Source organism: Corticium candelabrum, chromosome 1 (assembly GCF_963422355.1).
Source record: "Corticium candelabrum chromosome 1, ooCorCand1.1, whole genome shotgun sequence".
Taxonomy (NCBI): Eukaryota; Metazoa; Porifera; class Homoscleromorpha; order Homosclerophorida; family Plakinidae; genus Corticium; species Corticium candelabrum.
In genome coordinates this window covers 11,999,485-12,014,484 of record NC_085085.1, presented here as the reverse complement: position 1 = coordinate 12,014,484, position 15,000 = coordinate 11,999,485, and the positions used below count along the sequence as shown (strand labels likewise).

The following is a 15,000-nucleotide window of genomic DNA, read 5'->3' as shown; positions in this document are numbered from 1 at the left end:
AAGCAATAAAATGGCACTTCATGAAACTAAAACTTCAATAATCAAGTTGACTGTTGTCCTTATTGGAAACTTAGATAGAGCATTCATTCTTATACAGTACTATATGAACACAGACACGTTTTCATAGGTTACAACTTAAAATCAATGCATTCTGTTGTAATTGTGTTTTAGAAATACTTCTGCCTCTAGTTTTGGGTAAATTGGCTTTACTAACTCTTAACACCGACTTGCCATCTAGGGCCATTGTGACCTACTAGGGTTTACCAACAGACCAACAGACAAAGCCTGATGTATTTGTATTATGCCTGTTTGAGAGACCACCCCTACACATTTATACCTTAATTAATTAAATGTTTGTCATGGTTTACTAAATTGCTACCTATCCGTTTGTAAATAAACTTAGGGGGCATAGTAAAGACATTTGTGGGCTAGCACATCTCTAGCCATAGCTGCCAAGTTCCCTGGAACACACAAAAAAGAGTTTCCCATAATTGGGAGTAGAGTCCGACACTCCCAACTGACATGGTTCAATCCTGGACTACTCTAAACATACATCAATTTTTATATGTCGTAAACTGAAATTCCACTCACTAGTCATTACTGAGAAAATCGTTTACAAGAGACTGTTTTCTTCCAAGTCCCAAACAGCATCACCAGTGCAATCTAGAGCGCATGCTCAACAAATAATAACATGTCTTGCTGTCAACTAGCTTTCGTTTAGTTGAGCTCTAAGAAGTAGGTGTTAAGTAAAGTCTTTGGGTCTTGACAGGTAGTCAATATATTATGCATAGCATATACTCAGCAATATGCTTATCATCCTGATTCAGCATTGTAACAAATAACCACGCCCACCTTAAATTATGGTCGGACCACAAAAGCTTTGATGCAGGTTTGCTTATGCTGAGATGCCACAAACTGTTGTCACAGAATGCTCAGGCATAAAAGGAACAAAGTGGTTTATCTTTTTTGAAAAAAGGTTCTCTCTGTCTTAGTTCACTGTGCTTGACCACATGATAGCTAGATCAATGCGAGTGGGAAAATTTCCAGACCTCAAGAAGTTAAGAACTTCCTTTTATATAGGATAGGAAGGCCAGACATCTACAGACTTCGTTTGTTACCATCAGATACTGACCTAAATAGTGGGCAGAGTGCAAGACCACCACTCTTTATCTTCGAGTACTTGTTAAGTTCCTACAGTATGGCAGTCTTTGTCCTAATTGGTCTTATCTTCAAACCAAGCATCCCAGAAACTACTTGTTAGCCTGAAACAACTTCCCGCTTTTCAAAATACAAATACAAGTCATTGTCTTCATAGCTAATCGCTGCCTACTCATACAGCAAAGCATGGCGGGCCTGTACCAAGTGGAAGCCAAGGCATGGCGGAGCGCCGTGCCTTTTGTATACTGGGGACAACCCTGAACAATGATATCAGTTCTTTTCTTGTCTATCACGTGACCTGACACGACCCAACACACAACTGCCAAAATGTGAGAGCACACCAGAAGTGTAGTGTCACGCAACCAATTCCTACGCTTAGTGCAACACGCAACACGCCGTTCGCGTTTTCTAGCACATTCACACCAAACTCCACACACTCCGACTCACCCAATGCGCGGAGAAATACACGCCCAGAATCTTTCCCTTCAGATCCTTCTCAAAATCCAACTCCTCGTCGCCCTTCCCGGTCACCTTCCCGGGTATCACCTCCAAAAACGTCTTGTCGTGCCACGGAAACTCCTCACCGGACGGATCCGACTGCACGAAGCTGCGACCGTCGGCAGTAAGAAGACGGCCAGTCTGTCCGTCGACGAAGACCAACGTCGGAATGCCGCGCACTTTGTATTTCGACGACAGTTGGCTCTTCTTGTCTCGCTGATCGTACGGCAACGCATGCCACGGCATTTCCTTGAAGTACTCGTCGAAGCTCTTCTCGTCTCGATCGGAGCTGACGAACACGAGCTCTAGTTTCGCACCCTTCTGGCCGGACTTCATTTTCTTGTAGAAGTCTGCGAGTCGCGGCGTGAACGAGCGACATGGGCCGCACCAGTGAGCGGAGAAATAGATGCCGATCGCTTTGCCTTCGCCGGACAGACTCGACACGTCGACGGATTTTTTGTCGTCTCCGTGCACGACGGTCGGGCCGAGTAGTTCGACAAGAGCCATGAGGAACGAGGTGGTAGAGTCGGTGGAGAGACGCGAGAGGGTCGCCGCGTGTCGCAGAGTGTCACCGCGTGTCGCCTTTTGATGAATTGCCCGAGAATGCTGATTGGTCGTAATTTGAGCTCCGTGCAATCGAATAGCTACGCGTGTGCACTGTCATCAAACATTGCAAAACGGGTTTCGCTCGCAATTGAAATGCTAACAGTTTGTTTATCGGTTTCGGGCGGAAGCGCGCAAATTTTAAACCTAGGAGAATTATTAAGGAATTAGATTAAGTTAGAGGTGTACTAAAAGACACCGCACATTACAGAGACCATTATTTAATAGCAATACTCATTTGTAGTGATTATGGGTGTGACAGTGCTGTGCCAAACACTAAGATTAAAAAACTCGGCAATATTTTCTCTTTCTATTGGGCTTTTGCGATAACGTTTGCAATAACTTTGCATGGTTTTAGAAACCGTCATATTTTTCTTAGCTAGTAGGTTGTGTAGCCATGTAGCGCTGTCTGTAGATCATGTCATCATGTCCTGCTATTTTCCTATCTGCTTATCACTTGATAGTACCATTTAGCAGATTGTTTTGTGTCAATTTCAATTTATACACTAAAATGGGTGTACTGTATTGATATTCTCGATGGGTACACTGTAGTGACATTCTTGATGGGTACACTAGCTGTATCCATAGCGACATTCTTGATGGGTACACTAGCTGTGTCCATAGCGACATTCTTGATGGTACACTAGCTGTATCCATAGCGACATGCTTGATGGGTACACTGTATGCTTACACTGCATGCATAGTGACATTCTTGATGGGTACACTAGCTGTGTCCATAGCGACATTCTTGATGGGTACACTGTATGCATATTTAGTGACATTCTTGATGGGTACACTGCATGCATAGTGACATTCTTGATGGGTACACGTACTATATATAGACACATTCCCAATGGTTAGACACTGTAGTGACATTCCCGATGTGTATCCTGTACAAGACAGTTACTAGATATCAGACGCGACGCTCTCTCTTTTCCTTGTATATCGTTGTATTGATAAACTTGAACTGCTATCAAAGAATAGACGAGTGCTTGCAGTAATCGAGCATTTACTAGGTGCGTAGGAAGTATTCGATGTTTGGAAGGCCAATCTTCTGCAACAATTAGGCTGCCATGCAACTATACAACAACAACAACAAGAACTGCGCCAAAAAGTGTTGACATCTGTCTTTTACTGACACAAATTGAAATATTTATTTTTATTAATGTTTTTGCAATTTGTTTTAATTTATTAGGTCCAAAGCTTTTATAGCTAATTCTACATTTCCCACCTTTTAGGGAGCCATTGAGCAAACTGATGTTACCAGACCCGTATAGAATGGACTGCGAGGCAACTAGTCGCGTGCACACACCGCACCCACGTGACCGTGACTAGGCACAAATTTTGATGGCAGAGAGACTCTATCGTCTGGGAATAATTCGCTTTTCCACAATCTTTGGAGCTCTTCTATTTGTGGACTTTGCACTGACTGTCAGTCTGTGGCTGTCCGGCTCACCCAGCGAAGAAGCAGAGTCGAAAAGCGAACAGCAACTGCAGTTTAGTATCACGTCCTTCACGTGGACAAATTCCGTCTTTGACTTAGTGTTGGTATCGTTGGCAAAGTTACTTTTATGTGCCGCTTTATTGTGGAATGCTGAGAATTCGATCTTACACGAATTGTGGGATGATAAACCATATGAGCGACCTCATGCTAGACGGACGCGTTTGATGCTCATTCTGATTCTTGTTTGCATCTTAATAAATGTCGTGTATGTCGTTGCTAAGGACGGTGTTATCCTATCTGATGATGATGGGGATATATTTGGGAAAGATGGTATGCCTGTCACTTATGGAGTTTGTTTGATCACGTCGTCTCTGTTTGCTGTTGTTGAACTGGGGTTCTGTGTCTTTATGTTTAAATACCTCAATAGTGCCAGGTTTCGTATTGCTGCATTTGCCTTGCATTTGAATACGAGCAAGGATGATGGGAGTGGCAAATGGAGCAACGAAACTGAGAAGGACAGTGATGAGAAGGAAAAGTATCGAGTGCCTGTTCATCGAGTTCTTGGCTTGGCTAAGCCGGTAAAAAGCAATAATATGTTTAATCTAGCATTTGAGTAGGGGCACGTTTCTTTACCTCTTTTGACTCTTCTGGAAGATGTCGGAAGAATTGAGGTGTTTCTTTACCCTCTTTGGAAGAGGGCAGGAGAGGTCACGAGACCTCTTCTGCTCTTCTGACTAAAATCTGGAAGAGGCAGTAAAGAAGAGCTCTTGCATGCACAGTTTGTATGCTTTGCGCTCTAATGGTTGACATTGACGCTATTGTGGAGACACTCACTAGTGTCCCAGTAGGGTGGAAAAGCAGCAGCGGAGAAGGGAATGGATGTCTTTTGTGGAGTGACAGCCCGGGAATCCCCATGTCTGGAGAGACAAGCGATGATCACGATCGAGAGTCTGCCTGTAGTGCACAGTCAAGTAACAAGCATTTGGCTCGTATGCAATAACTTTCATCTATTCTGTTTACAAACATCCGGTCCAGCAACTTTACTGCGCAAGTGCGATCTCTTGCAGCCACTTCTAAGTGTTTCAGTGAGAACACCTCTTCTGACACCTTTGACTCTGCCGCCTTCTTCTGTGTCTTCCTAGGAGACTCTTCCAGGAGTGCCAGAAGGGGTAAAGAAATGCGCCCTAAGTGGGACAACATTAAAGAAAGATGCAAATTACAAATGTATCTATTTGTTTTAATGTTATATATTTATTTATTTTTTATTTATTTATTTAGAATGTATTTTAGTGTACGTGTATGTATTTTAGAAACAACTGTGACTATAGACTCGGCCTAGTCTCACTCCGCCGTTGTCATTCCCTGGATTGTCAATCGAATTGATAATCCAGGGAATGACGAGGATGGAGTGAAATTGGGCCAAGTCTAAACTGTAACACAAATGTAAAAATTGTTCTAACTTCAGGAGACTATTAAAAATGGCCTGTCCACACTGGCAACTGGATTGCGATTCGACTGCAAATGTCACGTCTACACCTAATCCACTTTCAAGGCAATCATGATCCAATCGTTTTTAATCCACATTGAAAGGTGGGTTTGATCCACATTGATCACAATCGGTTGAATTCAATTATGAAAATAGTGGGTGTTACCTTCACGTGTGCTGCAAGTGTAGTCGGAACATCTAACCCTCCCAACTCTTCTATGTTCTCGCTCAATTTCAATTGCTCTATGCTGCTGTATTAACGCTTTCCGCAAGCAAAGAGCTCACACGTACACATCCACCATCCTAGAATGTATCAGTCACATGATACTGTGATCCATTTCTGGTCTAGTGTGGACAGGGCTTAACTATGGGTGTTGATGTACTGACAGTAATATACACCTGGTTTACTTAGTACAACCTGTGTAGCACAGCGGAGCGAGGTTGTAATGGTTTCAGAAGTGTTATTTGTGTGTCTGGGTGTCAATCTGTCAACACGGTATCTCTTCAACTAGCATATCAAAAGGAGATTTTCAAAATACAAAGAGTTTGCCAAAATCTTGATGAGTTTGAAAATGGCCGATCAGGGTCGAGTAAACTCTGAGATAACAGTTAATAAATGTTTTACAGTTTCACATGCTCCATCTTTGTCACGCAGTTTGTGCGATTCTATTGTAGATGGCTTCTAGTTTTAGTTTTAATACAGCAGTAAATATACACCTGGATTACAACCTGCATAGCACAGCTGAGCGAGGTTGTAATGTTTTCAGAGGTGTTTGTTTGTCTGTTTGTGTGTCTGTCTGTCAACAGTTTAACATATCAAATAGCAGATTTTCAAATATGAAGGGCTTGCCCAAATCTTGGATCAGTTTGAACATGGCCACTCAGGGTCAAGTAAACTCTGAGATAATAATAAACGTTTTACAGTTTCACATGTTCCATTTTTGTCACGCAGGTTGTGCCATTCTATTGTAGGTAGCTTCTAGTTTTCTGGCTAGACTTGTAGAATAGAATAGATGTTCAAATAATCGATTTTACAAAATGATTCTTCAAGGTTGTGTGTCTCACTCAGTACTCTACAGAATTTGCACTACTTCAGCTTTTGTCGATCTGTTGATGATGGTGGTGGTGGTGGTGGTGGTGGTGATGGTGATGGTGGTGGTGGTGGTGGTGATGATGATGATGATTATGTGTGCCTTAATTTGCCTAGCTGTCTGTCTGTCTGTCTGTCCACTTGCACTTTTCAGCTGTTTGTTTAAATGTCTGCTCTGCTTAAGTTAACTTTTGCAGATTTAACAAATCAACACTTGTTTGTTTATACTTTTAATTTGATAGTAATAAAAGACAACATGTATATTACAACAAATTTTGATTATCTGGACTAGCACTGTATGTTGGAAACTGCTTATCAGAACTCAGTATTTGTGTGATTATGTTGATCTCAATGGAGGATGTTTGGTGCTGTTGCATTAGGTTAAGGGCATGTTAATGGCTTTTTTTGTCTCTTCCTGACTTTCTGATGCATTCATGATATAGATGCATAGTCTCGCGTGGCTAGGGGAGGGGCTGTCTACACGAGACTAATAGATGCATGCTTGAACGACTGCATAGCAGGTGCACGGACAACTTCAGAGCATCAGATCACGTGATAACTACATGTGACCAACGTTGTATTGTATCAATAACATGTATGCAAAGTTGTGATTGACTAGAAATCGATTGTTTGTACGTACTTATCCACACACTACATATCCATACATGCGTACCCAGACTCACAGTGTACATAAATACGTGCCTGGTTGAAACATGTCTACTTTAACCTAAGACTGACTAGTGTATGTATGTCCCCTAGAAGAATTGACAAAGACAAAACTGGCGAATGCAAACCTGCATAATACTTGCTATCGGTAGCTAGGTAGACTGTACGCTTGTGTTTAGCCAATAGATACTCCATACTATACAGAAATAAATGCAGTTTTTCTAAGTGTCACTTGTACGTTTGATCAATCAATTATAACAAACGCTTGTTATCTAAATTTAAATTTATATTACATTGACATGTGACTCAAATGTGAAGTCTTGGTATCCCAATATTGGATTAGAGTGCGTTTCCAAGCATTACGTATTCAAGTTAAAGTCCACAAATTTTAAGACAACACCTACAAATATATAGTGAGCTATAGCCTAGTCATGCCATGCTACACTCCTGATTAGTGTAGTTGACATTACAAACATTGCCATTAGACTTAATTTTTCTAACTACAATCCAATTGAGTTGTAGTAGGTTGTTTTTATTTAGTTGTGCTTAACATATATATGTTTGTGGAGTAATACACATGTTTATGCAATCTCTTTGTCATTATTTTGAATTTTAGTTTTAGACTTCAAGGGACACACCATAAGCATAGGATGCTTTGAAATTATAACCGAGGTACTTTGCACTTAGTGTAGTGCACTTAATTGCATTGAGGCATGAGATTATTACGACATTTTGCTTTTTTTTCGTTTGTCTTTCCGGCTTTATGACTATGGCATGCAGTACATATATCACAAAACTGTAACACTGTCACTCATTACATCCATTAGAAAGTTGAAACTTGAGTCATTACACCCAAAGTGCTTGTCACCGATTGTGTTACTGTTTCCTGTTTGATGTCAAGACTTTACTAAAGTGCAATTTAGAATAGATGTTGTTTGGGAAGTTGAATATATAGGTTTCACATTCCAATAGGTGTGGAGAAATTAATACTGCATCTGTGTGTGTTTGCCCTCAAGACATGGATGTTACCGGAATTAAATTACTTCTACTGTCAATAACATTTTGTGACATTTGATGATGTGGTGGAAAAGTGATGAGTGTACAGATAAGATGGGAGAGCTGCTGGAACCTTAATTCTTAAGTTGCCATGAGCTGAGTTATAGTTATATTTACTTCTATTCTTAGTTATTGATGGTGTGCAGACGTTTAGCATATGATGCATTAGTGATATCAGTAGAATTAGGCTCCCTGTCACCTCGTACAACACTCTTTTACTACTTTCAACTGAGATAGTGTAATGTTTTGTATGGAATCAAGCTTGTGTTCTTTCTGATCACTTGCTGTGAAGAATGGTTTTTGTAAAACACATACATCAGGCGTTTCTATAATGAATGTCAGAACTAGCACAAATTATTTGAGCCAGACAACCATGACAATGTGTATTTTTAATAGCAACAGCTGACACAGGATAGGGGCACAAATATTGTCTTATAATAAAATTTAGTGCAACAAGAAAGACAACTGGAACCTGTTAGTCTGCTCCCAGATACCATGCATATGGTGTTAGCTAGCTAGGCCTGCTTGAGCATGAGATCATAATCGGCTATGTCTGGAGACAGTGGATTGGCTATCGACGTTATTTGAAAGGATGTAGGGCAGCATCTTTTGACGTTGCTTTTAGCTACATGTGGGCAATACTCGAGAAACATCATTAGTCTTGTAATCTAGTGTAATTGCTTGTACACTCTCAACATTATGTGTACTTGTATAAATCAATTCTATTTGTTGGTTTTACTTTACTCTGTAGGTGCTAGATTATCTTATGTTCCAATTGCTGATTTCAAGTTGATAACATGCGAATAGGTTAAGAAACAGATTGTAACTGAGTAGTTCTCTGATGTAGGTGCGTCGGGAATATGCATCCATCTTGCAGTATCACTACTAGAATCAATTAACAGGTTAATTGCTGTTGGTTTTGCTTTGTGAATAAGACAACAACAACTTAGTGTGATTTTAGCCACCCATGGTGCGATATCTATGGATATTGATGCCATGTGCTTACATAACTATAGTTTCCTGTGTTCTCATTAATGTTGATAATTGGAGGATGCTAAATGTAAATTTAATTAAAAATTGAAAGTAGTATGTGTGTGTAACTTTAAATACTTAGTGAGAACAATTTGTAGTGTTGCTTCATGCAGTCTCACAGACATTTGCTTTCTGTTGTAGGAGCTACCCTTACTTGTGCCTGCTACATTTTTTTTGTTAATTGCAACTGGGTCAATGGTGTTAGCACCACGATACTTTGGTAAAGTGATTGATGCTGCAGTTCAGAAAAATAGAGGTTTAACATTACATCTAGTTTTGTACAAGTAATGTGACAATTGGTGTTAATATTAATTACAGGCAAAATGAATGAAGATGTGTGGATATTGCTTGGTGTCTTCCTGGCTGGTTCCATTGCTGGCATGTTTAGGTCATTCTTCTTTGTACTGGCAGGAGAACGTCTTGTAGCAAGACTGAGGCAAAGGGTTTGTAAAGAAAGTCTGTGGCAACTGGACTGTTTTTCACTTTTGGTCTCTTGTTTGCAGTTGTTTGGTTCTGTAATGAAACAAGAGGTGGCTTTTTTTGATGTGACAAGGTTATCAATGTGTTGGATCGTTTGTTATATTAATGAGTTATTAACAACTTGTTGGTTTATATTATTAAAGAACTGGTGAATTGACAAGTCGACTCAGTTCAGACACCCAAGTTGTCCAAGATGCAGTTACGGTGAGTGTGCATGCTGATAGTAGATTGCCAATATGGTAGAAGTAACTGCACATGAACGAGTGTGTGTGTGTGTGTGTGTGTGTGTGTGTGTGTGTGTGTGTGTGTGTGTTTGTGTGTGTGTGTGTGTGTGTGTGTGTGTGTGTGTGTGTGTGTGTGTGTGTGTGTGTGTGAATGTGTGTGTGCATTTGTGCGTGTATTGGAAAGGAATAGATGTAGATGAATTAATGTGGGTTCATATGGGCTCACAAAGGTATAGCAACGTAGATATCACTTTATAGGTATTACTTCATATTATAGTGCTCAGGTTCATAGAGGAATGATCTCCCAGCAAAATTTGTGCCATGAGGCTTATTAGTCAATTGGCTGATAAGGTGTAACAATGTATGGGCACACTCTAGTCATGTTCATCACATTCCAATTCTGCAGTAAACACTTATCTTCTTGAAAGCTGACCCTTCGTTGCACATATACATCCCACATGTAGCGTTTGCTTTCTGCATTTTGCGCACAGATTCAAGCTTGATCACACATAGTGCAGTCCCACTCAGGGCTCATACACAAGCACATACATACACACTGTAGCCAAAAAATTAATTTTAATTGCAAACTAGAAGTTTCAAGGAAATTGTGTCTGTAGACATGATTAGCAGTCATATTAATATCAATAGCACCGACATTAATTTTATTCGTTCATTTATATGAAGAATAGATAGATATCTCACCAATGGTTGTAACTGTCAAGCAGTAATTGATCATGATATTTTCTTTTTGTTTGAGTTATTGATGGTCTTCACCACTTGAGAAACAGGCCAATTGTTGTGAGAAAGTGTTGCTTATCTCATGATGATATGCTACATGTTTACTATTTACATATACCAGTTCTGTTCAGTAACAGGGACTCAGAACATTATATAGTAGTTAGACTTTAACGAAATCTGATTAGAATGTACATGTTTAAATAGTACTGTTGCCTATACAGTACATGTGTGTGTGTGTGTGTGTGTGTGTGTGTGTGTGTGTGTGTGTGTGTGTGTGTGTGTGTGTGTGTGTGTGTGTGTGTGTGTGTGTGTGTGTGTGTGTGTGTGTGTGTGTGTGTGTGTGTGTGTGTGTGTGTGTGTGTGTGTGTGTGTGTGTGTGTGTGTGTGTGTGTGTGTGTGTGTGTGTGTGTGTGTGTGTGTGTGTGTGTGTGTGTGTGTGTGTGTGTGTGTGTGTGTGTGTGTGTGTGTGTGTGTGTGTGTGTGTGTGTGTGTGTGTGTGTGTGTGTGTGTGTGTGTGTGTGTGTGTGTGTGTGTGTGTGTGTGTGTGTGTGTGTGTGTGTGTGTGTGTGTGTGTGTGTGTGTGTGTGTGTGTGTGTGTGTGTGTGTGTGTGTGTGTGTGTGTGTGTGTGTGTGTGTGTGTGTGTGTGTGTGTGTGTGTGTGTGTGTGTGTGTGTGTGTGTGTGTGTGTGTGTGTGTGTGTGTGTGTGTGTGTGTGTGTGTGTGTGTGTGTGTGTGTGTGTGTGTGTGTGTGTGTGTGTGTGTGTGTGTGTGTGTGTGTGTGTGTGTGTGTGTGTGTGTGTGTGTGTGTGTGTGTGTGTGTGTGTGTGTGTGTGTGTGTGTGTGTGTGTGTGTGTGTGTGTGTGTGTGTGTGTGTGTGTGTGTGTGTGTGTGTGTGTGTGTGTGTGTGTGTGTGTGTGTGTGTGTGTGTGTGTGTGTGTGTGTGTGTGTGTGTGTGTGTGTGTGTGTGTGTGTGTGTGTGTGTGTGTGTGTGTGTGTGTTGTAAGGTGTGTGTGTGTGTGTTGTAAGGTGTGTGTGTGTGTGTGTGTGTGTGTGTGTGTGTGTGTGTGTGTGTGTGTGTGTGTGTGTGTGTGTAAGGTGTGTGTGTAAGGTGTGTGTGTAAGGTGTGTTGGTCTCTCTGTAACAGAAATGGTTTAGTTTGTGTGAATCTATAATCTGTTTGCTGGTACTTTAGAAATTAGTGCAATATATTCTGTGATGAAGTTGGTACATGTTTCTTATAGCCCGTTTACATGGAAGGCACGTGTAAACGTGCCGAGAAACGTGCCGAGCCAGCACAGCTCGGCATTTGTAGCCGATCCGTGGGGCTGACTCAGGTCTGGTATGTTGTGTTAACGCTACCCATGCTGGGATGGGAGTTTTCTGGAGAGGAAATTGAAAAGGACCAGTGCCTCCACAATGACCACAAGGATCAAATCCCTTGAATTTAACTCATAAATGTCCTACAAATTTTTCGATTTGACTGTTTGTAAAGCCATAGAGAAAAAATGCGAGCAGCTTCTTTTCTATCCATCGTGAGCATGAAATAACGTGAGCTGTGTTAATTCACGTATATAACGCACGCTAAAAACACACCCATCGAAAACATTGGATTGATTGTAAGAGTGTGTTGTGTAAACGTGAGCTGGCATGCTAAGCTTGAACGGCTCGGCTCGCTCGCTATGCGTGCTCGTGTAAACACAGTATTACTGCATCACGTCCTCACGTAAAAATAAGGAAACTACAAAGACAATAACAAACTATTTTGTAAGATGAAGAGACTGCTAAGCAGAGAGTGAAAAAATGGTAGTAGGAAAGGGCAACTTATCTATAAACTAAGATAACTCTGTAACTAAAGCATTTCTAGAGTTCAATGCTTGTTTTACACATAAATATTGTTGAAGCAGTGATCAGGCAATTTCTCAAATGCTCACTAAGTGAATCTTTCTATTTTAAAAACATATCTATTCATTAATTTTGTGTATGTTGTGATGCTGTGTTGTATATATGCATGTTAGGATGATCTAGCTGATCATCCTCTGAAAATTTTTTGGTGTCAATCATTTTAGTTTTTATTGTAAATCCACTTGATTAAGCTTTGGGAAATCCTCTTCTTCCTGATGTTGATTTGGTGTCGATGCAGTAAGAATGATTCTTGTGTTAGTGGTAATCTCTCTATATATAAAGTACTAGCTGATTAGCCCGTTCTTCACCTGGGAAAATACATTAAGGTAATTAACACAAATTCCATGTATGCACGTCGGTTATCATGCAATTCAGTTATTGGGCGGAGACAACACAAACTCCAGGATAGTTGATGATGTCGATTTGGTGTTGATGCAGTAAGAATGATTCTTTGTTTAATAGTGGCAATCTCTCGCTATGAAGCATTGTGTGTGTGTGTGTGTGTGTGTGTGTGTGTTGTGTGTGTGTGTGTGTGTGTGTGTGTGTGTGTGTGTGTGTGTGTGTGTGTGTGTGTGTGTGTGTGTGTGTGTGTGTGTGTGTGTGTGTGTGTGTGTGTGTGTGTGTGTGTGTGTGTGTGTGTGTGTGTGTGTGTGTGTGTGTGTGTGTGTGTGTGTGTGTGTGTGTGTGTGTGTGTGTGTGTGTGTGTGTGTGTGTGTGTGTGTGTGTGTGTAACATGAAATTCTGCACACAGTCCAAGTTTGACCCTTTAGTGGTCAAATCAGTTTTTGGCTGCACTCATGGTTATTAGCCGTCTCTTTGTAGGGATTTATGGTCGTTTGAATATGTATACAGGGATAATCAGTAAACAATGTTGAGAAAGGGTACTTATTATAGTAATTTAATTTTCTCAGTTTAAGGACTGACTGTTCAGCTAGTCTCCTTGTAAAGGTGCTATTGACTAAATCCCTACAGTGTCACCAATAGAGTTATATCATAGTTAGTAAATTGCATTGGGAATTTGGGTAAGGGTTATGGTTTGGTGTGGTTTATAATAAGGTTAGGGTTTAGCTTAGTTTGTTTGTGGGTTTGGTTTAGGGTTAGCTTTGGTTGGGGTTTTTGTGTGTGTGTGTGTGTGTGTGTGTGTGGTTTAGGGTTTTTGTTGGTTTTATGTTTTGTTTGGGTTTATATAGGTTTTGGTCTTGGTTTAGGTTTTGGTTTTGGGTTTGGTGTAATATTTAGGTTAGCGTCATGGTTAATGAATTCAGTCTTTAATTAAGTTTTCTCTAAGTGCTGCAAATAATGGAACATATGGTGGCAGCAGTACTGTGAGCAACCATTATTTCCATGAGGATGAAATGTGTGTTGATCAAGGTTTAATAAAAGATCAAGATAGGTTGAAACTTAGATAAGGGAAGCTTGATAATGCAAACCCATACAACCAGTAGAAGAAGGAGAGTGATCATTCAGACATCCGTCTGCGTTTGCACTGGAATGTTGTAAACAATGTGCAAAATTGTAGGTGATAGACCAGTCTATGCTATTGATTGCAGTTGGTTTGTAGCGTACGTTTATCATTATGGGTAGACAGCACTTGCTCAATGATCGACTGTTGAGAGACATGATGTGGCAATTATTTGTAGCAAATTGTGTGAACGACGTCAACGTGTCAATGGATTTTTATAAAAAAAATTGTACTGTGAATTGTTTGCAGTGAAGGCATGGTCATAAAAATCAATGTTTCAACAGCAAGGTGTTTGTGCAGTCATATTTAATCACACAACTTATCTATACCAAACTGATATAGTTATAACAGACAAACTCTAATATTTTTGGTTCTTTTTACATACCGGTATTAGATTTTCTTGTTTAGCCATTCCATCTAGAAGACAAGTGCAAGCATTTGCAATCATGTTTCAGTAGTTACCCGTCGTCACTAATGTCACTCTGTCGTACACCTTTAACTTATTTAACATTTTGTTGATATTTGTGCATAAAATTGGTTCCTTGCACAGAACTTACAGATACAGTTTTTTAATTAATTAATTTCAACATATAAAAACTAATTTTTTGAAAGGTTACTTTAATTGTGTGCAACGAACCATGCAGTATAGTAGTAGTGCACTGTACAGTGGTACTGTTATACTAAGAAACATAGCTGACTTCATACACTAGCTAAGAATAGTGTGTGATCAAGTTAATATAAACTTTTGCATTACTTAACTTAGTATTTATTTTACAGTTACATAGATTTATAGATTAATTTTATCAGCCAGCAATAACGCAATTTGCCAATGAATGTACCTGGAATAAAATCATTGAGTAGTAAAACAACATTTTCATACTTGTGATTGAGATTGACGTGTGATAATACCAGTGTTGATCTTGTCATTTTATGTTATCCTCATATTTCTCATTCATTGTTGTGTGATTGACAGAGCAACCTGTCGATGCTTATTCGCTATGCCTTGTTGATCATTGCCTCTCTCGTCTTCATGTTTGTTCTCAGCTGGAAGCTCACACTTGTCTTACTTGCTGTTGTTCCTATTGTCTCTATTGGAGCCGTTATCTATGGTATGTTGTCAAGCTATAGGGGTAATTATAGTAACTGCTATAATAGCTGTGC

The 15,000-nt window shown here is 40.1% G+C and overlaps 2 protein-coding genes across 3 annotated transcripts in view; one reads left to right on the top strand and one right to left on the bottom strand.

The window, feature by feature from the left end:
- The window catches only part of LOC134178986 (nucleoredoxin-like), a 3,256-nt gene extending 1,013 nt beyond the window's left edge, over positions 1–2,243 (bottom strand). The window contains exon 1 of the mRNA XM_062645900.1: positions 1,606–2,243. Within this exon, the coding sequence (XP_062501884.1) occupies positions 1,606–2,163 (558 nt within the window). The 5' untranslated portion in view covers positions 2,164–2,243. The remainder of the gene's footprint in view (positions 1–1,605) is intronic.
- Positions 2,244–3,591: 1,348 nt separating this feature from the next.
- The window catches only part of LOC134179442 (uncharacterized), a 16,206-nt gene continuing 4,797 nt past the window's right edge, over positions 3,592–15,000 (top strand). For both annotated transcript variants that reach the window (XM_062646339.1, XM_062646347.1), the window contains exons 1-6: positions 3,592–4,281; positions 9,175–9,289; positions 9,352–9,476; positions 9,537–9,586; positions 9,657–9,717; positions 14,813–14,948. In XM_062646339.1, the coding sequence (XP_062502323.1) occupies positions 3,607–4,281; positions 9,175–9,289; positions 9,352–9,476; positions 9,537–9,586; positions 9,657–9,717; positions 14,813–14,948 (1,162 nt within the window). In that variant the 5' untranslated portion in view covers positions 3,592–3,606. The remainder of the gene's footprint in view (positions 4,282–9,174; positions 9,290–9,351; positions 9,477–9,536; positions 9,587–9,656; positions 9,718–14,812; positions 14,949–15,000) is intronic.